This window comes from Pleurodeles waltl, chromosome 11 (assembly GCF_031143425.1).
Source record: "Pleurodeles waltl isolate 20211129_DDA chromosome 11, aPleWal1.hap1.20221129, whole genome shotgun sequence".
Classification (NCBI taxonomy): domain Eukaryota; kingdom Metazoa; phylum Chordata; class Amphibia; order Caudata; family Salamandridae; genus Pleurodeles; species Pleurodeles waltl.
In genome coordinates, this window is record NC_090450.1 from 14,786,549 (window position 1) to 14,812,525 (window position 25,977).

Genomic DNA, 25,977 nt, shown 5'->3' on the forward strand with positions numbered 1-25,977 from the left:
TAAATATAACCCTTACACGAGTCCTAAACTGCTGCTGCTTACAACAAGCAAGTTCCCAGACTGCTAATGGACATTATTAAACGAATTATCATTGATTTATTTGTTCTTCATCCTTTCTGCGGACTCCCGCCTTGTTCTAGGGATCCATAACGTGGGTAGTTGGCAATGATCCCATTATAACACACGGGAGCCTGGGATCCCTGGTCAAACCCCAGCATCCTTACATCTGAGTTCTGACGTCACGGTGCCTGCTGCTCGAGCCAGGTGCCAAGGCGGAGGCAGGTCTGGGAGCATCGCACCAGCTGCTGGCGACGGAAACTGGCCTTTCATTTTTCTGATCTGGTTTTTGAAAGCGGCGAGAAGCAGAAAGGGCATATTTAGAACAACGTTTATTTTCTGCAGACTAAAGATCGTTGACGAAAAATAGCACCTCTGGACATTTTTCTTAGGGTGACCAGACTGTTCCGGTGTCCTAACGCTTCTCTTAATTTAAAAAAAATGTCCCGGTTTTTGGAACAAAGGTCAGATCGTTACATAAATGTTCCGGTTTTTGGTTCAGATCATTAACTAAATGTCTCGCTTTTTGGGGCAAAGGTCAGATCATCTAGGGAAGCATAAGTTAAAGACCCTACAAAGTATGAAATAATTAAAGTAATTTATCTGTTACTGTCAGGCAACACAGTCCCCTGTACCTCCCAGCAGAGAGAGAAGTGGGGAGCAGAGAGAGGTGGTTTGGGGTGGGTTGTGGGGTGCAGGGTGGGAGGTCAAGCCATAGCTAATTTTATATGTGTAGTCTTGTACATGTGTGTGTAAACACACATCTATAGCCACACATTCACAAAGCTACGCAAAAAACGGGACATGCGAGATACAAAAGTGAGTTCAAAGTCTTTAGTCCTTCTTTTATGTCTGACCTATCCCAGATTTTGCACGTCAAAATCTGGTCACCCTACGTTTTCTAGACATTCCGTGCCTCTGCACTTTTTAAAATCTGAATTACATTAAACTGAATCTAATATCGCTTTGCAGCACATTTTTAACTGCTTTTTAGTGTGTTTAATTTCACATTAGAGTCAATTTTTTCATGTCTGCAACCAACCTATCTCTTTCATATGCAAGGGCAAGACTCCACTGATTTATGTGGTTTGCCAGAAGAGTGATGGTGAAGGAAAGGGTGACTGTGTATTATAAGGAATAAAATACCCCTGCCATACATTCCAAGGATATTGCAAGTGAGCTTAGAGCTCCATGCCCTTATAAAGAAACCTGTCCTTTAATTCAGTTTTTCTATTTGGCCGTAGAGCTCTTATGTGACTTTCAATATCCATACATTGTACGGCCTGGGGTACCTATTCCCATATATAATGTTGCCCGAGAAGTTTATTAAAGCTATTATAGAGGAATTGATCCTCATGTGTCAGATTCTGTGTATGTTCACTTCAACTGAACCATCTAAAGATTCTTAAATAGCCAAAAGGAAAACAACCTTTTTTAAGAGTTAAATATCAATCTCGACTGAACAGTTGCTGGATCATTTGCAATTGCGTACAATATTGATTAAAGTCTTTGTTCCTTTTAGAGCTGAGCCTCTGGTGTTGATGGCAAAACCCCAAGAAACTTTCTGCAAATGTATTTCAGTGTGTTAATATTAATGAAGCCTGACCTATCATTTCTTCCAATTTTTATTTTAAATTTGCAAGTGCCAGAAGCTAAAAACAACCATTCTTTCCAGTTTTTGTGTCTGCCTGGTACCGCATAGTCAGTGCATCACTTGACTTTGCAGCTGTATTCTCCCACACATTCTGCTCCCTTGTCCCCATACTTTGTGGTTCCTCTTATCAATGACCAGGTCTCGTAGGAAGCACACGGGTTACAGTACCCCTTAATGCGCCAGGACACTGACCACCTTACACAGAGGGGCAACATTGAGTTCCTTTATACGGTTACAGAACTCTGAATTATCTTACAATACCCTTTTCATGTGGTTTGAGCTTTTGGATTGTCTAGTAAGTAGCTGCTCTCCATGTGTTCTTTATATATTTACTCGCACTTGTCCGATTTGCCGTGGCTCTTGGGCGCCTTTGAGTGCACGGTTGAAAAGGTGTTGTTTGCTGTTTGTCCTAATGGGACCAGTTGGGTGCAGCGTGTGATGGTTGTACAGAGTGGTAGGTGCATAATCACAATCTGCTGTGGAGAGTGTGAGAACAGACGCAGCCACGCATGCAACTCCTCACCATCAGTGCATGAATGGTATTGTGAGTAGAAGTGACGGGTGAGGACACTGATGCCGTCACCGGCTCAATATTATCAGGACTGTCGCAGTCAGGAAAAACCCAAGAACCCACCACTATTGTTTGTTCCAAGAGAGCGTTCCCATCAGTTCATTGGAAGGACATGGGGTGGGGGGTTTAGCTTGTTTGGCAAGGACCACCAGCTCCCTGATCCACTGGACTGAGCCGTCCACATTACAGTCGAAACTAACAGGATTTCCCTAGCTCACGGTAACGTCATTATGGCATGTAAAGACCTGGGAACATATAAACTTATGGTGAGTTGGGCCATATTTGGGCACAAAGCCAGTTTTTTGTTTCTTCTGTCTTCTAGCTCGCTAATGATCATCCTTATTTTCTTGGGTAGGGTGTTAGATAGTTTGCACATTTCTGTCAAGAAGTAGGTTCTTCTAAAATGGGGGTGATCACGAAGAATGTTCTTCTTGATGTGAGCTGAGGTTACATCGGTTCACACTGAGAACTTGGCATCATTTTGACTGCAGAAATTCTGCCCTGAGTGCAGACTTCAAGATAGTACTCGTGACCTACCTTTGTGAATACCCAAAGTTGTAAACGTAGACTGAGTGCAGACTTCAAGATACTACTCATGACTTACCTTTGTGAATACCCAAAGTTGTAAACTTAGACTTTTGGTCTAAGTTCACCTCTGTGAATCGGGTCCTTAGAGTGCAGAAGATTCATTCGCCCATTACAGTTCTGCCAGTTTTTGGCATTACCTTCATACACAACTGGCAAATGCCACTGTAAAAGGGTGCAAAGAAGATGGCGGAAAAACAAACTCACAATTACCTTAGCTGCAGATTTAGAAGAAAGCTACGCTTGAGTGAAAGGGCTGCTTCAAATAAACCAAACTAACTTTCTAGCATTCTACACACCTTATCGGAGGGAAGAAATGTCCGGCTCTGTCATACGCCATCTGCAGAGAAAAGCAGAAGACTTAAATATTTTGTTTTTAAAAGCTGCCAACAGTTTATCAAATTTAAAGCAATATTCCCCAACTGTCTCAACTGTTTGGTCTCTCCAGCACCAGTCTTTGAAGCCATTAAGGACTCTGGATTAGTATGGGATGAACATCTGAACTTTGAGGCACTCATAGTGAAGGAGCTCAGTTCAGCCTTTTTTGTCTGCAATAGTTTAAACAAATCTTGCTCTAACTGGACAATGATTCCCCTAAATCAGTTGTAGACTCACTCATGAATTCAACCCTGGAGTATGCCAATGCAATGCATGGAGGCTTCCCCAGAGGACTGATTGAAAGACGACAATTCTTTCAAAACATGGAACTCAAGTTAGTCTGAAGACGTGACATGTGTGAAAGCTCCAGAGCTGGTCTTTCGTCCCTCCATCGGTCGCTAATAGAAAAACTGCTCGGGTTAAGGTTGTCTGGTGCGTAAATGTTTCTCAGGAAATGGCTTAGTCTATCTGCAGGAGTGATTGTCACAGCACTGACCTCCATGGTTGCTGAGATCAGGAGGCCACTGCTGCTGACAACCCCAAGGACCACTGAAAGGGGACAGTAGGTTCACGAAAGAGGGGCCACAGATTTAAACTCTCAGCCACTGCAAACTGAATATATGGTTAAAGTAAAATGAAATGTATAGAATTTACTAACTGTACTAAAAGTGTAAAGAGAGCACAGGGCTTTCGGTCCATATATATTGCATATGGGAATTGCTAGACAATTCCAATTGTATTCCCATTTTAGATATCTTGGGGCTCATTCACAAAGGTATTTAAGAGTATGTTAGGAAGTACTACAGGAGTAAAGGCATACATACTTATCCATGTCTCTATACATTGGCCCCAGTGATAGGATTTCCATAGGACAGCCTTGTAGAATCCTTCCTACGACAGGGTAACATACTAGGATCACGATAAAACATTAGGAAATGGGAGCACCCAGTATGGAGCAAGCATACAGGGACAATAATATTGTGTTTTAAATATTACTGACAACAATATTGCCCAATTTGAATTAACAGTATGTAATCAATCCCCAAAAGAATGATTTTTTTTGTAAAGGATATTTAAGTGAGACGAGTTATTAGTTATTGATTCTGACACACCATTACATCAACCACCTCGTGGCCGCTGCACTGTGTACCCTATTAGCAAGTGACAAAAGAAAATAAAATAGGAATCCCTAGATGCCCTAGTTAAGTGACCTCTTAGAATTTAGCATTCAAATATCATTTGTTTTTTCTACTAGGTTGTGGCTTTTCTTACAGAAACCATAAGTATGATTCCGCTTGACGAAGTCTGATGCTAGGAGTTTTTTACTCTTTGATTTACTTAAATTGACCACCCACACAGTTGTGTGTAATCTCATCAATGTTTGAAGATTCAGTTTAATTTCACATTTGTTTCTGTGGTCACAGACTTATGGTCAATGCAATCTTCTCTGGATATAGTAAGGTCCACATATTGTTGTGACTGTCAACACCGTGCTGAGGGTTGTAGAGATGTTTGAGAGATATGAGTTACTGTCAAACAGACCGTGGCCAATGGCGGTATTCATTTAGTTTTTTGGGTTAAAACTAATATGGTAATGAAGAAGAGACAGTTTAATTTACCCAATACCAGACCAGAGGATTGAGAGGGAAAGTAATACAAACTTTATAACCAAACTTCAGGAGAAGGTCAACAGTGATCCTGCCAAGCTCACTGTCTCAGAGTAAAGGGTCAGAGTTTGGATGAATTAAGACCAATGATAACTGGTGAGCTACCAGTAATATGTTTATATTTCAGTGGTGTTTTTTGTTTGGAAACAACTAGGAGGATCTTGATTCATGGGTTCAAGATTGGTCTTGGAAGGCTTTACTTAGAGGTGAAAGGGTTCCATTGGTGACTTTCTTGTATGATGTGTCCATCAGCACAAACCAGGAATGTGTATTCAACAGTGATAGGTTTTGATTGGGTAGACGCAGGAGGGGTAATTAGCTGTTTGCAGTAGGTTGGTTATTTTCTTACTTAACCAATTAGCTTGAAACCATTGTATGTATACACATACCACTAATCACTTTGAAAGGAGATGTGTTGCAGTTTGTCATCCCAAAGGATGGGGGTTGTGATCTGCATTACACGAAGATGCTTTAAAACAATAGAACTATGTGCTAGTCTGAATTCATGGTACATGTTCAAACCACTTCATGCAAACAAGTTTTGTGTTTGTCAATGTGACTGTTTATATCCAATTTCTTTCCACCTACATATCAGCACAGCAGAAGAGTCAACAGCCACTTCACAGGGGATTTTTGGGAAATATCCTTCTTCGATTGTCGCACCCACGGACAGCACTCCCCTTCTTGGAAGAATGGATTTATCAGCATTGTACAAATTTAAAGAGTTGAATTGTTTAATTTTGAGCCACTAATTCAAGCTTCCCACAATCTTGCATCACCATTCATTACCGGTATGGAGGATCACAGAATACTTCTTGTTTCGGAGATGTATGATGTGACTCTAAAACCTATTGTGATGCAAGACATCCGAAGACCTTAGTAACAGTTTGCATTCAACTTAAATTTGCCCCCATTGTTAACCCTGTGCAGAGGCTGCATGCTGAGGGTGTGAGGTTGCAGCTTTTTAAAGGTATTTCTTTATCGAACAGCTGTTTTTAAATTCTGGCAGGCATTGTACAAAAAACAACTATAAATATGCCCAGAAAGTGTTTTACTAAATGACTCCGATTCCTCTGAAGCATTAGATTATCAGCGCCATGTTAGTATGCAGAGCAGATAAACATTGGCAAGGATGAGTGGTCAAAGTTCAATGATCCATCCAAGAATATTCCAGATGAGATGTTTCTTGTATGACCTGTAGGTGTAGATTTCTTTCTTTACCAACTGATAACACAAAGGTATTGGTGGATGGTGAATCTGGCCACCAGCTAGACACCGTGTGCATGCTTGCAGTTACCGCAGGGTGTGCAGACTGGGTAGGAGAGATGTCGTCACTTGACGCTGAAGATGTTTTCTGCTTCTTCTGTTTCAGTTGTTGATTGCAAAGCACCTTTACAACTGGAAAATGGGAATGTGACCTTCCTCACTGTCGACCACCGTACCACCTACCAGTCAAGCATCCAATATTCCTGCCAGCAGCCGTACTACGAGATGAAACCGAACATAACCAGTAAGGGCCTCCCACCAGGGAATGACTTCTCAGTTTGTAAATTGTTAGATAAGCCACAAGATGCCTAGAAATGCCTTGCACCTCTTCTGTAGGCGTGTTCTAGATGAGATGAAGGAATGATGCAGGGCACCAGGTAGTGTCCTTGAATGTAAGGTCTGTTTTTAATGGTGAGCAACAGAACCATTGTAGGTGCAGTGAGTGGACCCTTGAGAAGGGGTGTTTCTGTTTGTGACCAAAGTACACAACAGTAGTTTCAGGGAAAGAAATGCAGTCTTCAGAAAAGAGGAAGCACATTCAGCAGTGAACCATTCAACAGGCGGTCCCTCTCCAGCTTGTGTGTTCTCCAAGACATGTGGCAATGACTTTAGCTACAAGGGAATACCCATAATATCTATAAACAATCTTCATCACTCCTAGTCCAACTCTTCCTCATCGCAGTCATTGATTATCAGTGGGTGCTACTTAGTAGCCAGGGACCTAAGCGCTGGAGGACCCACGCCTTTCAAATGTACTGTAATGTACCTGGCTCAAACATGTCCACCATGTTCTCCTGGAAAAAACCTGGCTCATACATGTCCACCGTGGTCTCCTGAAAAAAACCTGGCTCAAACATGTCCACCATGTTCTCCTGGAAAAAACCTGGCTCATACATGTCCACCGTGGTCTCCTGAAAAAAACCTGGCTCAAACATGTCCACCATGTTCTCCTGGAAAAAACCTGGCTCATACATGTCCACCATGGTCTCCTGGAATGTACCTGGCTCATACATGTCCACCATGTTCTCCTGGAATGTACCTGGCTCATACATGTCCACCATGGTCTCTTGGAAAGTTCCTGGCTCATACATGTCCACCATGTTCTCCTGGAAAGTACCTGGCTCATACTTGTCCACCTGGAAAGTACCTGGTTCATACATGTCCACCATGGTCTCCTGGAAAGTACCTGGCTCATACATGTCCACCATGGTCTCCTGGAAAGTACCTGGCTCATACTTGTCCACCATGTTCTACTGGAAAGTACCTGGCTCATACTTGTCCACCTGGAAAGTACCTGGTTCATACATGTCCACCATGGTCTCCTGGAACGTACCTGGCTCATACATGTCCACCATGGTCTCCTGGAATGTACCTGGCTCATACATGTCCACCGTGGTCTCCTGGAAAGTACCTGGCTCATGCATGTCCACCATGGTCTCCTGGAATGTACCTGGCTCATACATGTCCACTGTGGTCTCCTGGAATGTACCTGGCTCATGCATGTCCACCATGGTCTCCTGGAATGTACGTGGCTCATACATGTCCACCGTGGTCTCCTGGAAAGTACCTGGCTCATGCATGTCCACCATGGTCTCCTGGAATGTACCTGGTTCATACATGTCCACCATGGTCTCCTGGAAAGTACCTGGCTCATACATGTCCACCATGGTCTCCTGGAAAGTACCTGGCTCATACATGTTCACCATGGTCTCCTGGAAAGTACCTGGCTCATACTTGTCCACCATGTTCTACTGGAAAGTACCTGGCTCATACTTGTCCACCTGGAAAGTACCTGGTTCATACATGTCCACCATGGTCTCCTGGCAAGTACCTGGCTCATGCATGTCCACCATGGTCTCCTGGAATGTACCTGGAATGTACATGTCCACCATGGTCTCCTGGAATGTACCTGGCTCATACATGTCCACCATGGTCTCCTGGAATGTACCTGGCTCATACATGTCCACCGTGGTCTCCTGGAAAGTACCTGGCTCATGCATGTCCACCATGGTCTCCTGGAATGTACCTGGTTCATACATGTCCACCATGGTCTCCTGGAAAGTACCTGGCTCATACATGTCCACCATGGTCTCCTAGAATTCTCCACCTCGTTTTTTGGATTCAAAATATCAACATTTGATCAATGTACAGAAATATAAAAGATGCAGACATGGAGAATGTTGTCTCTCGTCTGAACGGCTACCATGAATGGATACCATAACTACCTCCCTTCATGCCCAACCTAACTCTGAAAGTTTCAGAAAATTGTTAAAAGCTTATCTCTTCAACAGATAACTTTTTGTTTTCTTTGACCTGGTAGAGTGGTTTGAGAAGTGATATTTGTACACTGAGGTGTTTGCTCAATGTACAAATTTCTCCTCATTCATTGTTTCACTCTGCCCCGCTGGAGAACCCTGGGTTCGGCGCCCTCTTTTCTTTGTGTTGCTTTGTGAGGTGGTCAGACCGAGGGATGTCCCCGTGGGGACCCCGGTGTAAAGTACTGATGGAAGTGCCTATTGAAAGGGTGCTGTAGAGGGGCTGCAGGGTCCTCCAAGTGGAAGGGGCTCGGGCTCAAGGCCTTCTTCGTCCTAAAAGACAAGTGTTGCCCATTTGACATTGAGTCACCTGCTCAGATACCTGGGCCAGGTGCAGTAGCCCTGGGGATTCTGCTTCTGAAGAGTAGCTGTATCATGTGACCACCAGTCTTGTGACTATGCTGGCCAAAAGGAAGCCTTGATGGTGTCACAAGGGACTGTAGGAGTGAGGTTCAAGAAGAGGGAAGGAAAAGGAGACAATTGCTCTCTCTCTCTCTCTCTCTCGCTCTCTCTCTCTCTCCTGCCATCCCCAAGAAGTGCAGCTCCTATCTGTTTTCAAACCCACTGCAGTTGTACCTTTGAAGCTACTCTAACATTCCCAGTGGAAGGAAGACCCTGTTAGGAGCCAGAGATGTTCCTACACCTGGTGATCAACTAACACCTGATAACTCCCAAGCAGTGCTTTTAAAAGAGAAAGGAGGCACAAGGGAGGGAATCTTAGAGGCGGGCCACGTCCTGCACACGTCCTCCTGGGATGCGCGCTGCTCTGGTCTGTTTTCTGTAGAGGGAACATGTGCCTAGAAAACATACGTACCTTGACTTGCATGATGGGCACCTCCCTGTCATTGCAGAAACACCCCCGTTTCAATGTGTCGTTGGAGGATCGCCCCGTCATGCAGTGTCATTACCACTTCTCTAATAGCAAATGGTGTGGCACCTGTAAAGAGTGGTGGAATCTATCCGGTGCATGGTGGAATCTATCCGGTGCGTGGTGGAATCTATCCGGTGCGTGGTGGAATCTATCCGGTGCGTGGTGGAATCTATCCGGTGCTTGGTGGAATCTATCCGGTGCGTGGTGGAATCTATCCGGTGCGTGGTGGAATCTATCCGATGTGTGGTGGAATCTATCCGGTGCTTGGTGGAATTTATCAGGTGCGTGGTGGAATCTATCCGGTGCTTGGTGGAATCTATCCCATGCGTCACATTCCCATGGATTGTCTATCTGGGCTGTCCGCGGGTACTAGCTCACCCCGCTGGACCTGAGGGTCTCTGGGCGTGTACCAGGCTGGTCCGACCCTCAGCTGGCTGGGAGCGGAGAGATACTTTAAGAACTGAGTGGGCTGATGATGATGATGATAAAAATAATAATAATAAGAAGAAGAAAGATAATGGTAAAATAATAATAATATTAATAATAATAATAATAGCTTCAAGGCTGTTTATTTATGATTTGGAAGTCCTAGGAGATCCACATAAAACAGTTCAATATATATAAAAACAACATTAATACATACTCAGTCGAATAAAATCCACGTTAACATGCGATTTACATGTGGAAATGTACAATCCATATTAGTTACATATGCAGTGCATCCCTGTATCAGCTCTTAAAGCTGTGCTACAGTCTGTTATCTATACAGCGCATCAATATATGATCAGACAGACCCTATGGTTACTGGAATAGAAGCACATTCTTTTATAAATTCACACACACTACAAGACAATCCATGTACATCTTAAAAAACCCTAAAAAATATAAAAATCCTGAAACAGAATATTTCATTTGGAGGCTTAAACAATAGTCCAAGAGCTTCACGTGCTGAGCGTATCCTACATTTCAAGAAGAGGGTTTCAGACGTTTCCTCCTCAGGGGCAACCAAGAGGGACAAATAATTAAAACTGAGATCCTGAGCATCCACGTGACACGAACCGCACACATTCAAAGTGCCATACCATAATAATAATGCTAATAATATAGATGATGGTAAAATAATGATAATATTATTATTATTATTATTATAATTATTATTAATAATAATAATAATAATAATAATACAACTGCTACTAATAATTAATAAGTATAGTGATGACAATAAAAATAATTATTAATAATAAGGATATTAATGACAATAATAAGAATAAAAATGATTCATACTAAGGATAGTAATGCTAATAAAAATGAAAATAATAAAAACAAAAATTATTATTAATAAGGATAGTAATTATAATGATAATAAATATTAATATAATTAAGACTAGTAATAATAATAAAAATAATTATTAACAAGGACTGATAATAATAATAAAAAGACAAATATTGACTAATAAGGAATTGAAATGATAATTAAAATACAAATAAACTTAATGATCAATAATAAGATAGTAATGATAATGATAAAGCTAATATTAGTAATAAGGATAGTAATGATACTATCAATTGCAATAATGTTAATTCTAGTAACAATTAATAAGATAGTAATGATAATAATGATGATCACGTTGACGAGGATGCTGATAATTGTAATGATGGTGATGATGAAGATAATGCTGATAATAGTATCTGCAGGTACCTTCAGTTCTTCCTCACAGTTGCCAGATTTCAACATTTCTCTTAGTCGTGTGTTTTGGGGTCACGGCCCCTCCCCCGGCCTTTCTTCTTTTTTAAGTTGTATTTTGTATCGAAGACTGAGGTAGCAGCATTAAAGAAGTGCCCCCGTCACGCCTGACGTCACTGTGTAATGTCCTCCAGCCTGCGCGTCGCGTTAGGTGAGGCTCACAGGGACCCATCTCTGGCAGTAGCACAAGAAGCCGACGAGAGTCAGTCCTCAGCTGCCGCGTCATATTGATCACAGGGCGGTAAGAAGAAGGTTACACTGTTGTCGCACGCCCCCTAGGGTCCTGTTACCTGGCATCGGGCTCGTCGCTCCACCGGCAGCACAGGTTGCTGAAGATGTCACAGAAGACACCATTGACGCGTTGGAATAAGGGACCCGCGGGCTTCAGAAATACCAGAACCTAAGAGCAGACATTTCACCTCAAAGATACAGCATCCAGGAACTGATACTGCATTGATGGAAGTCTGTCTGACTTCCAACTGTATAAAGCAACAGTAACACAGGAAGTTATCTGTGCAAGACTGAGATAAAGCATACAAAGCAACAATAACACAAGAAGTTATCTGTGTAAGAGTGAGATAGACCATATAAAGCAACAGTAACACAGGAAGTTATCTGTGCAAGAGTGAGGTAGGCCCTGTAAGGCAACAGTAACACAGGAAATTATCAGTGCCAGAGTGAGGTAGGAGCTGTAAGGCAACAGTAACACAGGAAGTTATCAGTGCAAGACTGAGATAGACCATATAAAGCAACAGTAACACGGGAAGTTATCTGTGCGAGAGTGAGATAGGTCCTGTAAGGCAACAGTAACACAGGAAGTTATCAGTGCAAGAGTGAGGTAGGACCTGTAAAGTAACAGTAACCCAGGAAGTTATCAATGCAAGAGTGAGATAGGCCCTGTAAAGTAACAGCAACACAGGAAGTTATCAGTGCAAGAGTGAGGTAGGCCCTGTAAAGTAACAGTAACACAGGAAGTCATCAGTGCAAGACTGAGCTAGGCCCTGTAAAGTAACAGTAACACAGGAAGTCATCAGTGCAAGAGAGAGTTAGGCCCTGTAAAGTAACAGTAACACAGGAAGTTATCAGTGCAAGAGTGAGAGAGGCCCTGTAAAGTAACAGTAACACAGGAAGTTATCAGTGCCAGAGTGAGAGAGGCCCTGTAAAGTAACAGTAACACAGGAAGTTATCAGTGCCAGAGTAAGATAGACCATATAAAGCAACAGTAACACGGGAAGTTATCTGTGCGAGAGTGAGATAGGCCCTGTAAGGCAACAGTAACACAGGAAGTTATCAGTGCAAGAGTGAGGTAGGACCTGTAAAGTAACAGTAACCCAGGAAGTTATCAATGCAAGAGTGAGATGGGCCCTGTAAAGTAACAGTAACCCAGGAAGTTATCCGTGCAAGAGTGACTTAGGCCCTGTAAAGTAACAGCAACACAGGAAGTTATCAGTGCAAGAGTGAGGTAGGCCCTGTAAAGTAACAATAACACAGAAAGTTATCAGTGCAAGACTGAGCTAGGCCCTGTAAAGTAACAGTAACACAGGAAGTCATCAGTGCAAGAGAGAGTTAGGCCCTGTGAAGTAACAGCAACACAGGAAGTTATCAGTGCAAGAGTGAGCTAGGTCCTGTAAAGTAACAGTAACACAGGAAGTTATCAGTGCAAGACTGAGCTAGGCCCTGTAAAGTAACAGTAACACAGGAAGTCATCAGTGCAAGAGAGAGTTAGGCCCTGTAAAGTAACAGTAACACAGGAAGTTATCAGTGCAAGAGTGAGAGAGGCCCTGTAAAGTAACAGTAACACAGGAAGTTATCAGTGCCAGAGTGAGAGAGGCCCTGTAAAGCAACAGTAACACAGGAATTTATCAGTGCCAGAGTGAGGTAGGCTTTGTATGGTAACAGAGTAACCAAGAAAGTTAACAGTGCAGGCATGTAACAGGCTATTGATACGAACAATGTAACACAGTTTTTAAGAGTGTAAAAGATTGATAGGCTGTGTATAGTAACAGTGTATCCCTGGAACTAAATGGTGTAAGAGTGAGACACGACCCCATACCATGAGACAGTAACACAGGAAGGTAACAGTGTAGAAGGGAGAGAAAGCCTGCGTAGTAAAAGTGTAACAATGTAAAAGTGAGCTAGTACCGTATAGAAAAAATATCACTCTGTAAGTTAACAATATAAAAATGTGTTATTGTCTGCATGATACCCAGGGATATAACAATGTAACAGCAAGACATGCTGTGTAAGGTAATACTCTAGCAGAGGAAGCTAGCAAGGTTCTAGGTTCTCTTGACAGCAACAATGTAACACTGAAGTATGTATGTTAGAGTAACTCTGTAGCAGCTTGTCTTAATGTTTGGATCTCTAGATGTCTGCAGCATTGTTACCCCCATTCACTTTAGTGTGTTAAAGGGGCTGTATCTGAACTGTGGTACTTTTCAAGTTCTCCGAGTACACTGATAGCAATGGCATAGACAGATATGGTGCTGCCTACAGCCATACATTCATTTGTGTATGTGTGACGTGTACGTCCTTACCCTAGGTGCCTACAGCTGTGATGCAAGTGGAGTATGGACTAACGAGGAGCTGGGATCCACCATACCAAGATGTCAGCCAGGTACACAAGCCCTTCAGTGACGCAGACCTCCATGTGTCTTGCTGCCTGCCTCATGGGGTTGTGGGAAGCGGCGTGATGGGGAAGGGGTACAGAAGCTGGCCAGAGGGTGCGCAGGGTGAAGACAGACGCAGAATGGAGCTTGAAATCTGCGCCAACCTAGCATTTAAGCTATAAGCGTCCGTAAGAGGGAAATGGTGGCTCAAAGATGGAGTATGGAGGTAAAGATAAAGGTACAAACTCATGCGTGCGTAAGGAGATGACACTGCTGCCCGGTTGAGTCAGATGTATACAAACAGGGTGGTCATTTGCTAAATGAGAGAGGCACAGGCGTTTCTGAGCAAGCATTAGCATTTAACTATGCCTATTATATTGTGTAACAATGTGTTATCTGTTGCATTGTATGTAAAGTTATGTATGTACTGTGGCTTGATTACATGCCAGCATGGCATAAGGATACCTTCAGTACCCAAAGGATCTGCACGAGATGAGCAGGGCCCGATTGGCTATCCAGATATCATCAAGCACCTGTGGTGCCGGAGGTATAGATGCTTATTTCTGAAGAGCTGGGCACTCTGCGGTCCACCCAGGGGTGTAAGCTTAAGTCCTAACTCCATTATCCCCTACATTATTTCCTGAGGGAGGGTGGCGGGTCACGCGCGAGATCGGACTTGCTCCAGCTCTGGACAGGAGGACATTCTTTACTGTTTTGGATCCTTTTTGGTTGCAGTAACTTTGTGAATAGCAATGGGATTACTTTTTTGTGGATGGGTGTGTCTCTCCCCTTCTAAGCTCCCGGAAACTCCAACTTAGCCCTTGCTAAACCCCTCCCCCATTTTTACAGGCCCTCACTCCCCAGGTCCCTCCCACATTTAGGTCCAAGGAGGAGACTTACAGGAGTGAGGAGCTCTCCATTGAAAAGACAAGAGAGGTTGAGATTCACACTTATATCTTTGTGAATTGCATTATCTAGTGACGAAATACTATACTTTATGTGCTACAAACATGAGTTTGTGACTCGGCCCTGGATGTGTTACGTGGTAGCCAACAACATTACGCCTGTGCTGATTCGCATCTGTGGGGAGTGACTGGCTAGTGTTTTCTGATGGATGTTTATAAGTAGTTGGTCCTGCTGGCAAGTGTTTTGGCAGCGATTCGATGGTCACTTACAAGGCCAATCTGTGCTTTGCCTCTGGCTTGTGTACAACAATCTCTGTACATTCTTTCTGAAGAGACCCGGGAATGTCAATGCGCTGATGCTGCAAGGAATGCCCTGCGGAAATGAAAATATGTGCGCATTCCTAGACGAGAGGGAGCCTGGTGTGTCCTTTACAGAAGTAATCTGTGCTTCCAAAGTCTCACAACTGAACAACATACCACCTTGTGCCAGCCCTGGGGGGGTGTCCTGTCTCCCCACTGCTGCCCGAAGAGGGGTGCCCGAGAGTGGGAGAAATCAGCCCAAAGGGTGTCCCAGTCATTTCTACAGAGCTGTTGACATGTACAGTACAACCCATGCGAGCAATGGCAAAACCAACAGGTCTGCCTTTTATTTTCATGGCAGTGCCTCCTCGTTGATTGGCTATTTTGTTTGGATTCTTGTATGGATTATTGAGTGGGTGAATGAGAAAATGAATTAAAGAATGAATTAACGGATGAGTGATGTGTTGCGTGGATGTTGGAATTCATATATGTAGGGTTAGTTTAGTGGATGGATGAATGGGTGAAGAAATACATGGCAAAATGACTGAATGAATAGATGATTTGATGGATGAATGAATGAAGGTGATGGGTGTGTGAATGGATGGCTGTGAACATGATGGTGGCTGGAGGCTAGCCTGCAATCATGTCATTGCGCCCCACTCTCTCTTGTGCTCATCTACTGATTCATCCATTTTCATAAGGCATCCTTTTGTGATAAATGTCTCTCTCCGGTCCATGATCAACTACATCTGGCAAGAATCACTGGCAAAAAAAACACCTAATTAGTGGACTCAGAGAATCTGAGGCATGAATCTCTGCATGTTCCCTGATGCTACATTTCTAGCCCTATTTCTTTTTTTCTGACCAGGAAAAGGCAGAAGACAAACAAGCATTGGCATTAGAAACAGCTTCTTAGCACAGGCTCAGAGGGAGAGTTACCAAACATTAGCCAATGACCCAAGCAACCCTGCCAGGGCCAGGACAGCAGCCGACCTCCTTATCAGAGCATGCACAGCCGAAAACTGTTATCACTGCTTGCTGTAGGAAACATTCATCACCAGAGGGCATGAGCAGGCCATGAGCATTTGCAGATAACTCCAATCTGTTTTATGTCCTCGCTCTGTCATTAGTACGGTGACCAGGAGTACAGGGTTTGCGGGACAGGCCCGGTTGTTGCCATCTGTCCAGAACAATTTCAATAATTTGGCACATGCTCCGGTTTTCAAAGAGGGTCAAACAAGCACAGAAGGGGGCAAGGTTTCGTGTGTTCCAGTGCAGGAGAAGTTAGCAACTCTTTTTAGAAAGCAATTCAATTATCACAGATGACACAGTGTGCAAAGCTGTATTTACTTACCCTAAGTACCTCATGGGCTGTGTTTTCTGTGTTGGTGAGCTCTGTGGATGGAGTGAGTCTGTGCCCCTCTGTCAGTGGAAAACTGTAGTCCTTCTTTTGTGTTTGTGATATGTCAAAGGATATCCGTCACCGTTGTTTTGTGTGCCCCTTGACCATCTCTGTCCATGTCCCCCTCATATCTTCCAGTGCCTTGAAGTCTAAAACACCCAAGCCACTCTCATAGAAAGAACATTTAATTATGGACCATTTCTGGTGACCGTCTATGACGTGTGCCCAGTCTGCGCTTATCATCCTGGAGATGCTCTCTCCAGAGCTGAACGTAATTCTCTAGATGTGACCTACACCACAGGACACCGTACTCCAACCAGATATGGTTGTCCAGATGTGCCCCACATGGCTGGATGAGCATACACCAGAGTGGCTTCTAGATCCACCGGTCCTGATGTGGCCTCCATCTTTGAAAACACCACTCCAGGTCTGTCATGCAGAACTTGACAATATGTTCCAAACATGGCCTACAAAACTGTCCCAATGTGACCAACAACAATGAGCACACTGCTCCAAATGTGGTTTCCAGAACTACTCCAGATGTGACCTCTGAGCTGGGAGACACATTCTGGATGTGGCCCCTGTTTCATGGGTGCTGGGATCAACCCACGGGAAGCGGCCTCCAGTTTTGCCGCTGCTGCTGTGCTCTATTGCCAAGTATCTGCATCTCCTTGAGCAGGCAGTGGGGCACACAGCTAGTTCTGAGAAGCACTTATGCAGGTAAGCGCAGCACCAAGTAACCAAACTCCAGATGTGACCTCTAGTGCTGCACAGTTCAATTACATCTTTTGGTGACTTCGTGTAATAATGTTGCTTCTCTCTGAAGGAAACCAGTGCAGGGGCCACCGTTTTCCAGAGGCCTGAGTCCGTGCCAAGAGATCTGCTGCAACTGTTAGTTGTAAGGCATAGAATGATGCGTTAAAAAGTGGAAAAAACTACATAAAAGTGAAACACCATTATCATTTTGTAGGTGTGATTTTAAAGGTGTGTGGCACATTTTTAATACCATATACAAGATGGAGGAGGGTTGGCTGAGCTGGTGAGTGGTTACACGAGAGTGGTAGGCCTCCTTGTGCCTTAGGGATGGAGAACAGCTTTCTCACTTTCTGGAACAATATCTTTTGTTCTCAACGGTGGCCCGTGAGGCTGAGGAAACTATGGTCCTATTACACTCTAGGCGCACTTCGTGATACTTCCAGAAGTGGTTCTTGCAACAAAATGTGGACATTCTGTACTCATAGGAATTCCGCACCGTGCGGACATTTCACATGTTGAAACCCGGCGGGAAGGGAGGCAAAAATGGGGCATTACCTTAGCAAGTGTGCTCAGGATTTCCAATTCCGGTTTGTGTGCCTGCATGTTTGCTGCCTCCGTGTGTCAGCATCTGTGTGCTGTCCGTGTGCGTGGCTGCCTGGATCCTGCCTGTGTGTGTCAGCATCTGTGTGCTGTCCGTGTGCGTGGCTGCCTGGATCCTGCCTGTGTGTGTCAGCATCTATGTGCTGTCCGTGTGCGTGGCTGCCTGGACCCTGCCTCCGTGTGTCACCATCTGTGTGCTGTCCGTGTGCATGGCTGCCCGGACCCTGCCTCTGTGTGTCAGCATCTGTGTGCTGTCCCTGTGCATGGCTGCCCGGACCCTGCCTCTGTGTGTCAGCATCTGTGTGCTGTCCATGTGCGTTGCTGCCTGGACCCTGCCTCTGTGTGTCAGCATCTGTGTGCTGTCCCTGTGCATGGATCCTGCCTGTGTGTGTCAGCATCGGTGTGCTGTCCCTGTGTGTGCCTGCCTCGATCCTGCCTGTGTGTGGCTGCATCTGTGTGCTATCCCTGTGTGTGGCTGCCTGGATCCTGCCTCGGTGTGTCAGCATCAGTGTGCTGTCCATGTGCGTGGCTGCCCGGATCCTGCCTCTGTGTGTCAGCATCTGTGTGCTGTCCATGTGCGTGGCTGCCCGGATCCTGCCTCTGTGTGTCAGCATCTGTGTGCTGTCCATGTGCTTGGCTGCTTGGACCCTCCTCTGTGTGTCAGCATCTGTGTGCTGTCCCTCTGCGTGGCTGCCCAGATCCTGCCTCTGTGTGTCAGCATCTGTGTGCTGTCCATGTGCGTGGCTGCCTGGATCCTGCCTCTGTGTGTCAGCATCTGTGTGCTGTCCGTGTGCATGGCTGCCTGGATCCTGCCTCCGTGTGTCAGCATCTGTGTGCTGTCCGTGGGCGTGGCTGCCTTGATCCTGCCTCCGTGTGTCAGCATCTGTGTGCTGTCCTTGTACATGGCTGCCCGGATACTTCCTTCGTGTGTCAGCATCTGTGTGCTGTCCCTGTGCGTGGCTGCCTGGGTCCTGCCTCTGTGTGTCAGCGTCTGTGTGCTGTCCATGCTCGTGGCTGCCTGGACCCTCCTCTGTGTGTCAGCATCTGTGTGCTGTCCCTCTGCATGGCTGCCCGGATCCTGCCTCTGTGTGTCAGCATCTGTGTGCTGTCAGTGTGCGTGGCTGCCTGGATCCTGCCTCTGTGTGTCAGCATCTGTGTGCTGTCCGTGTGTGTGGCTGCCTGGACCCTGCCTCCGTGTGTCAGCATCTGTGTGCTGTCCGTGTGCGTGGCTGCCTGGACCCTGCCTCCGTGTGTCAGCATCTGTGTGCTGTCCGTGTGTGTGGCTGCCCGGACCCTGCCTCTGTGTGTCAGCATCTGTGTGCTGACCCTGTGCATGGCTGCCTGGATCCTGCCTGTGTGTGTCAGCATCTGTGTGCTGTCCGTGTGCGTGGCTGCCTGGATCCTGCCTGTGTGTGTCAGCATCTGTGTGCTGTCCGTGTGCGTGGCTGCCTGGACCCTGCCTCCGTGAGTCAGCATCTGTGTGCTGTCCGTGTGCGTGGCTGCCTGGACCCTGCCTCCGTGTGTCAGCATCTGTGTGCTGTCCGTGTGCATGGCTGCCCGGACCCTGCCTCTGTGTGTCAGCATCTGTGTGCTGTCCCTGTGCATGGCTGCCCAGACCCTGCCTCTGTGTGTCAGCATCTGTGTGCTGTCCATGTGCGTTGCTGCCTGGACCCTGCCTCTGTGTGTCAGCATCTGTGTGCTGTCCCTGTGCATGGATCCTGCCTGTGTGTGTCAGCATCTGTGTGCTGTCCCTGTGTGTGCCTGCCTGGATCCTGCCTGTGTGTGGCTGCATCTGTGTGCTGTCCCTGTGTGTGGCTGCCTGGATCCTGCCTCGGTGTGTCAGCATCTGTGTGCTGTCCATGTGCGTGGCTGCCCGGATCCTGCCTCTGTGAGTCAGCATCTGTGTGCTGTCCATGTGCGTGGCTGCCCGGATCCTGCCTCTGTGTGTCAGCATCTGTGTGCTGTCAATGTGCTTGGCTGCTTGGACCCTCCTCTGTGTGTCAGCATCTGTGTGCTGTCCCTCTGCGTGGCTGCCCAGATCCTGCCTCTGTGTGTCAGCATCTGTGTGCTGTCCATGCGCGTGGCTGCCTGGATACTACCTCTGTGTGTCAGCATCTGTGTGCTGTCCGTGTGCGTGGCTGCCTGGATCCTGCCTCCGTGTGTCAGCATCTGTGTGCTGTCCCTGTGCATGGCTGCCCGGATCTTTCCTTCGTGTGTCAGCATCTGTGTGCTGTCTGTGTGCGTGCCTGCCTGGGTCCTGCCTCTGTGTGTCAGCGTCTGTGTGCTGTCCATGCTCGTGGCTGCCTGGACCCTCCTCTGTGTGTCAGCATCTGTGTGCTGTCCCTCTGCATGGCTGCCCGGATCCTGCCTCTGTGTGTCAGCATCTGTGTGCTGTCCGTGTGCGTGGCTGCCTGGATCCTGCCTCTGTGTGTCAGCATCTGTGTGCTTTCCTTGGGCATGGCTGCCTGGATCCTGCCTCTGTGTGTCAGCATCTGTGTGCTGTCCCTGTGTGTGGCTGCCTGGATCCTGCCTCGGTGTGTCAGCATCTGTGTGCTGTCCATGTGCGTGGCTGCCCGGATCCTGCCTCTGTGTGTCAACATCTGTGTGCTGTCCGTGTGTGTGGCTGCCTGGACCCTCCACTGTGTGTCAGCATCTGTGTGTGCTGTGCATGTGCATGGCTGCCTGGATCCTGCCTCTGTGTGTCAGCATCTGTGTGCTGTCCATGTGCGTGGCTGCCGGGATCCTGCCTCTGTGTGTGGCTGCATCTGTGTGCTGTCCGTGTGCTTGGCTGCCTGGATCCTGCCTGTGTGTGGCTGCATCTGTGTGCTGTCCCTGTGCGTGGCTGCCTGGATCCTGCCTCCGTGTGTCAGCATCTGTGTGCTGTCCATGACCATGGCTGCCTTGATCCTGCCTCTGTGTGTCAGCATCTGTGTGCTGTCCCTCTGCATGGCTGCCCGGATCCTGCCTCTGTGTGTCAGCGTCTGTGTGCTGTCCGTGTGCGTGGCTGCCTGGATCCTGCCTCCGTGTGTCAGCATCTGTGTGCTGTCCGTGTGCGTGGCTGCCTGGATCCTGCCTCCGTGTGTCAGCATCTGTGTGCTGTCCCTGTACATGGCTGCCCGGATTCTTCCTTCGTATGTCAGCATCTGTGTGCTGTCCGTGTGCGTGGCTGCCTGGGTCCTGCCTCTGTGTGTCAGCATCTGTGTGCTGTCCATGCGCGTGGCTGCCTGGATCCTGCCTCTGTGTGTCAGCATCTGTGTGCTGTCCGTGTGCGTGGCTGCCTGGATCCTGCCTGTGTGTGGCTGCATCTGTGTGCTGTCCATGTGCGTGGCTGCCTGGACCCTCCTCTGTGTGTCAGCATCTGTGTGCTGTCCCTGTGCGTGGCTGCCTGGGTCCTGCCTCCGTGTGTCAGCATCTGTGTGCTGTCCGTGTGTGTGGCTGCCTGGACCCTCCACTGTGTGTCAGCATCTGTGTGTGCTGTGCATGTGCATGGCTGCCTGGATCCTGCCTCTGTGTGTCAGCATCTGGGTGCTGTCCATGTGCGTGGCTGCCTGGATCCTGCCTCTGTGTGTGGCTGCATCTGTGTGCTGTCCGTGTGCTTGGCTGCCTGGATCCTGCCTGTGTGTGGCTGCATCTGTGTGCTGTCCCTGTGCGTGGCTGCCTGGATCCTGCCTCCGTGTGTCAGCATCTGTGTGCTGTCCGTGTGCGTGGCTGCATGGATCCTGCCTGTGTTTGGCTGCATCTGTGTGCTGTCCTTGTGCGTGGCTGCCTGGACCCTCCTCTGTGTGTCAGCATCTGTGTGTGCTGTGCATGTGCATGGCTGCCTGGATCCTGCCTCTGTGTGTCAGCATCTGTGTGCTGTCCGTGTGCGTGGCTGCCTGGATCCTGCCTGTGTGTGGCTGCATCTGTGTGCTGTCCATGCGCGTGGCTGCCTGGATCCTGCTTCTGTGTGTCAGCATCTGTGTGCTGTCCGTGTGCGTGGCTGCCTGGATCCTGCCTCTGTGTGTCAGCATCTGTGTGCTGTCCATGCGCATGGCTGCCTGGGTCCTGCCTGTGTGTGGCTGCATCTGTGTGCTGTCCATGTGCATGGCTGCCTGGACCCTCCTCTGTGTGTGGCTGCATCTGTGTGCTGTGTGCTGCCCGTGTGCATGGCTGCCTGGATCCTGCCTGTGTGTGGATGCATCTGTGTGCTGTCCGTGTGCATGGCTGCCTGTACCCTCCTCTCTGTGTCAGCATGTGTGTGCTGTCCGTGTGCGTGGCTGCCTGGATCCTGCCTGTGTGTGGCTGCATCTGTGTCCTGTCCATGCGCGTGGCTGCCTGGATCCTGCCTCTGTGTGTCAGCATCTGTGTGCTGTCCATGACCATGGCTGCCTTGATCCTGCCTCTGTGTGTCAGCATCTGTGTGCTGTCCCTGTGCGTGGCTGCCTGGATCCTGCCTCTGTGTGTCTCCCTCTGTGTGTCTGCATCTGTGTGTCAGCATCTGCATGCTGTCCCTGTGCATGGCTGCCTGGACCCTCCTCTGTGTGTCAGCATCTGCGTGCTGTCCCTGTGCATGGCTGCCTGGACCCTCATCTGTGTGTCAGCATCTGCGTGCTGTCCCTGTGCATGGCTGCCTGGACCCTCCTCTGTGTGTCAGCATCTGCGTGCTGTCCCTGTGCGTGGCTGCCTGGATCCTGCCTCTGTGTGTCTCCCTCTGTGTGTCTGCATCTGTGTGTCAGCATCTGCGTGCTGTCCCTGTGCATGGCTGCCTGGACCCTCCTCTGTGTGTCAGCATCTGCATGCTGTCCCTGTGCATGGCTGCCTGGACCCTCCTCTGTGTGTCAGCATCTGTGTGCTGTCCTTGTGAGTGGCTGCCTGGACCCTCCTCTGTGTGTCAGCATCTGCATGCTGTCCCTGTGCATGGCTGCCTGGACCCTCATCTGTGTGTCAGCATCTGCATGCTGTCCCTGTGCATGGCTGCCTGGACCCTCCTCTGTGTGTCAGCATCTGCGTGCTGTCCCTGTGTGTGGCTGCCTGGATCCTGCCTCTGTGTGTCTCCCTCTGTGTGTCTGCATCTGTGTGTCAGCATCTGCATGCTGTCCCTGTGCATGGCTGCCTGGACCCTCCTCTGTGTGTCAGCATCTGTGTGCTGTCCCTGTGTGTGGCTGCCTGGATCCTGCCTCGGTGTGTCAGCATCTGTGTGCTGTCCATGACAATGGCTGCCTTGATCCTGCCTCTGTGTGTCAGCATCTGTGTGCTGTCCCTGTGCGTGGCTGCCTGGATCCTGCCTCTGTGTGTCTCCCTCTGTGTGTCTGCATCTGTGTGTCAGCATCTGCGTGCTGTCCCTGTGCATGGCTGCCTGGACCCTCCTCTGTGTGTCAGCATCTGCGTGCTGTCCCTGTGCATGGCTGCCTGGACCCTCCTCTGTGTGTCAGCATCTGTGTGCTGTCCCTGTGCGTGGCTGCCTGGATCCTGCCTCTGTGTGTCTCCCTCTGTGTGTCTGCATCTGTGTGTCAGCATCTGCGTGCTGTCCATGTGCATGGCTGCCTGGACCCTCCTCTGTGTGTCAGCATCTGTGTGCTGTCCCTGTGCATGGCTGCCTGGACCCTCCTCTGTGTGTCAGCATCTGCGTGCTGTCCCTGTGCATGGCTGCCAGGACCCTCCTCTGTGTGTCAGCATCTGTGTGCTGTCCCTGTGCATGGCTGCCTGGACCCTCCTCTGTGTGTCAGCATCTGTGTGCTGTCCGTGTGCATGGCTGCCTGTACCCTCCTCTCTGTGTCAGCATGTGTGTGCTGTCCGTGTGCGTGGCTGCCTGGATCCTGCCTGTGTGTGGCTGCATCTGTGTCCTGTCCATGCGCGTGGCTGCCTGGATCCTGCCTCTGTGTGTCAGCATCTGTGTGCTGTCCATGACCACGGCTGCCTTGATCCTGCCTCTGTGTGTCAGCATCTGTGTGCTGTCCCTGTGCGTGGCTGCCTGGATCCTGCCTCTGTGTGTCTCCCTCTGTGTGTCTGCATCTGTGTGTCAGCATCTGTGTGCTGTCCCTGTGCATGGCTGCCTGGACCCTCCTCTGTGTGTCAGCATCTGCGTGCTGTCCCTGTGCATGGCTGCCTGGACCCTCCTCTGTGTGTCAGCATCTGTGTGCTGTCCCTGTGCGTGGCTGCCTGGATCCTGCCTCTGTGTGTCTCCCTCTGTGTGTCTGCATCTGTGTGTCAGCATCTGTGTGCTGTCCCTGTGCATGGCTGCCTGGACCCTCCTCTGTGTGTCAGCATCTGCGTGCTGTCCCTGTGCATGGCTGCCTGGACCCTCCTCTGTGTGTCAGCATCTGTGTGCTGTCCCTGTGCATGGCTGCCTGGATCCTGCCTCTGTGTGTCTCCCTCTGTGTGTCTGCATCTGTGTGTCAGCATCTGCATGCTGTCCCTGTGCATGGCTGCCTGGACCCTCCTCTGTGTGTCAGCATCTGTGTGCTGTCCCTGTGTGTGGCTGCCTGGATCCTGCCTCGGTGTGTCAGCATCTGTGTGCTGTCCATGACCATGGCTGCCTTGATCCTGCCTCTGTGTGTCAGCATCTGTGTGCTGTCCCTGTGCGTGGCTGCCTGGATCCTGCCTCTGTGTGTCTCCCTCTGTGTGTCTGCATCTGTGTGTCAGCATCTGCGTGCTGTCCCTGTGCATGGCTGCCTGGACCCTCCTCTGTGTGTCAGCATCTGCGTGCTGTCCCTGTGCATGGCTGCCTGGACCCTCCTCTGTGTGTCAGCATCTGTGTGCTGTCCCTGTGCGTGGCTGCCTGGATCCTGCCTCTGTGTGTCTCCCTCTGTGTGTCTGCATCTGTGTGTCAGCATCTGCGTGCTGTCCATGTGCATGGCTGCCTGGACCCTCCTCTGTGTGTCAGCATCTGTGTGCTGTCCCTGTGCATGGCTGCCTGGACCCTCCTCTGTGTGTCAGCATCTGCGTGCTGTCCCTGTGCATGGCTGCCTGGACCCTCCTCTGTGTGTCAGCATCTGTGTGCTGTCCCTGTGCATGGCTGCCTGGACCCTCCTCTGTGTGTCAGCATCTGTGTGCTGTCCGTGTGCATGGCTGCCTGTACCCTCCTCTCTGTGTCAGCATGTGTGTGCTGTCCGTGTGCGTGGCTGCCTGGATCCTGCCTGTGTGTGGCTGCATCTGTGTCCTGTCCATGCGCGTGTCTGCCTGGATCCTGCCTCTGTGTGTCAGCATCTGTGTGCTGTCCATGACCACGGCTGCCTTGATCCTGCCTCTGTGTGTCAGCATCTGTGTGCTGTCCCTGTGCGTGGCTGCCTGGATCCTGCCTCTGTGTGTCTCCCTCTGTGTGTCTGCATCTGTGTGTCAGCATCTGTGTGCTGTCCCTGTGCATGGCTGCCTGGACCCTCCTCTGTGTGTCAGCATCTGCGTGCTGTCCCTGTGCATGGCTGCCTGGACCCTCCTCTGTGTGTCAGCATCTGCGTGCTGTCCCTGTGCGTGGCTGCCTGGATCCTGCCTCTGTGTGTCTCCCTCTGTGTGTCTGCATCTGTGTGTCAGCATCTGTGTGCTGTCCCTGTGCATGGCTGCCTGGACCCTCCTCTGTGTGTCAGCATCTGCGTGCTGTCCCTGTGCATGGCTGCCTGGACCCTCCTCTGTGTGTCAGCATCTGTGTGCTGTCCGTGTGCATGGCTGCCTGGGTCCTGCCTGTGTGTGGCTGCATCTGTGTGCTGTGTGCTGCCCGTGTGCATGGCTGCCTGGATCCTGCCTGTGTGTGGATGCATCTGTGTGCTGTCCGTGTGCATGGCTGCCTGTACCCTCCTCTCTGTGTCAGCATTTGTGTGCTGTCCGTGTGCGTGGCTGCCTGGATCCTGCCTGTGTGTGGCTGCATCTGTGTCCTGTCCATGCGCGTGGCTGCCTGGATCCTGCCTCTGTGTGTCAGCATCTGTGTGCTGTCCATGACCATGGCTGCCTTGATCCTGCCTCTGTGTGTCAGCATCTGTGTGCTGTCCCTGTGCGTGGCTGCCTGGATCCTGCCTCTGTGTGTCTCCCTCTGTGTGTCTGCATCTGTGTGTCAGCATCTGCATGCTGTCCCTGTGCATGGCTGCCTGGACCCTCCTCTGTGTGTCAGCATCTGCGTGCTGTCCCTGTGCATGGCTGCCTGGACCCTCCTCTGTGTGTCAGCATCTGCGTGCTGTCCCTGTGCATGGCTGCCTGGACCCTCCTCTGTGTGTCAGCATCTGCGTGCTGTCCATGACCACGGCAGCCTTGATCCTGCCTCTGTGTGTCAGCATCTGTGTGCTGTCCCTGTGCGTGGCTGCCTGGATCCTGCCTCTGTGTGTCTCCCTCTG

The 25,977-nt window shown here is 49.0% G+C and overlaps 1 protein-coding gene across 2 annotated transcripts in view; it reads left to right on the forward strand.

The window, feature by feature from the left end:
- MASP1 (MBL associated serine protease 1) overlaps nt 1-25,977 on the forward strand; it is a 250,759-nt gene that overhangs the window by 109,856 nt on the left and 114,926 nt on the right. For both annotated transcript variants that reach the window (XM_069212804.1, XM_069212803.1), the window contains exons 9-10: nt 6,285-6,422; nt 13,651-13,725. In XM_069212804.1, the coding sequence (XP_069068905.1) occupies nt 6,285-6,422; nt 13,651-13,725 (213 nt within the window). The remainder of the gene's footprint in view (nt 1-6,284; nt 6,423-13,650; nt 13,726-25,977) is intronic.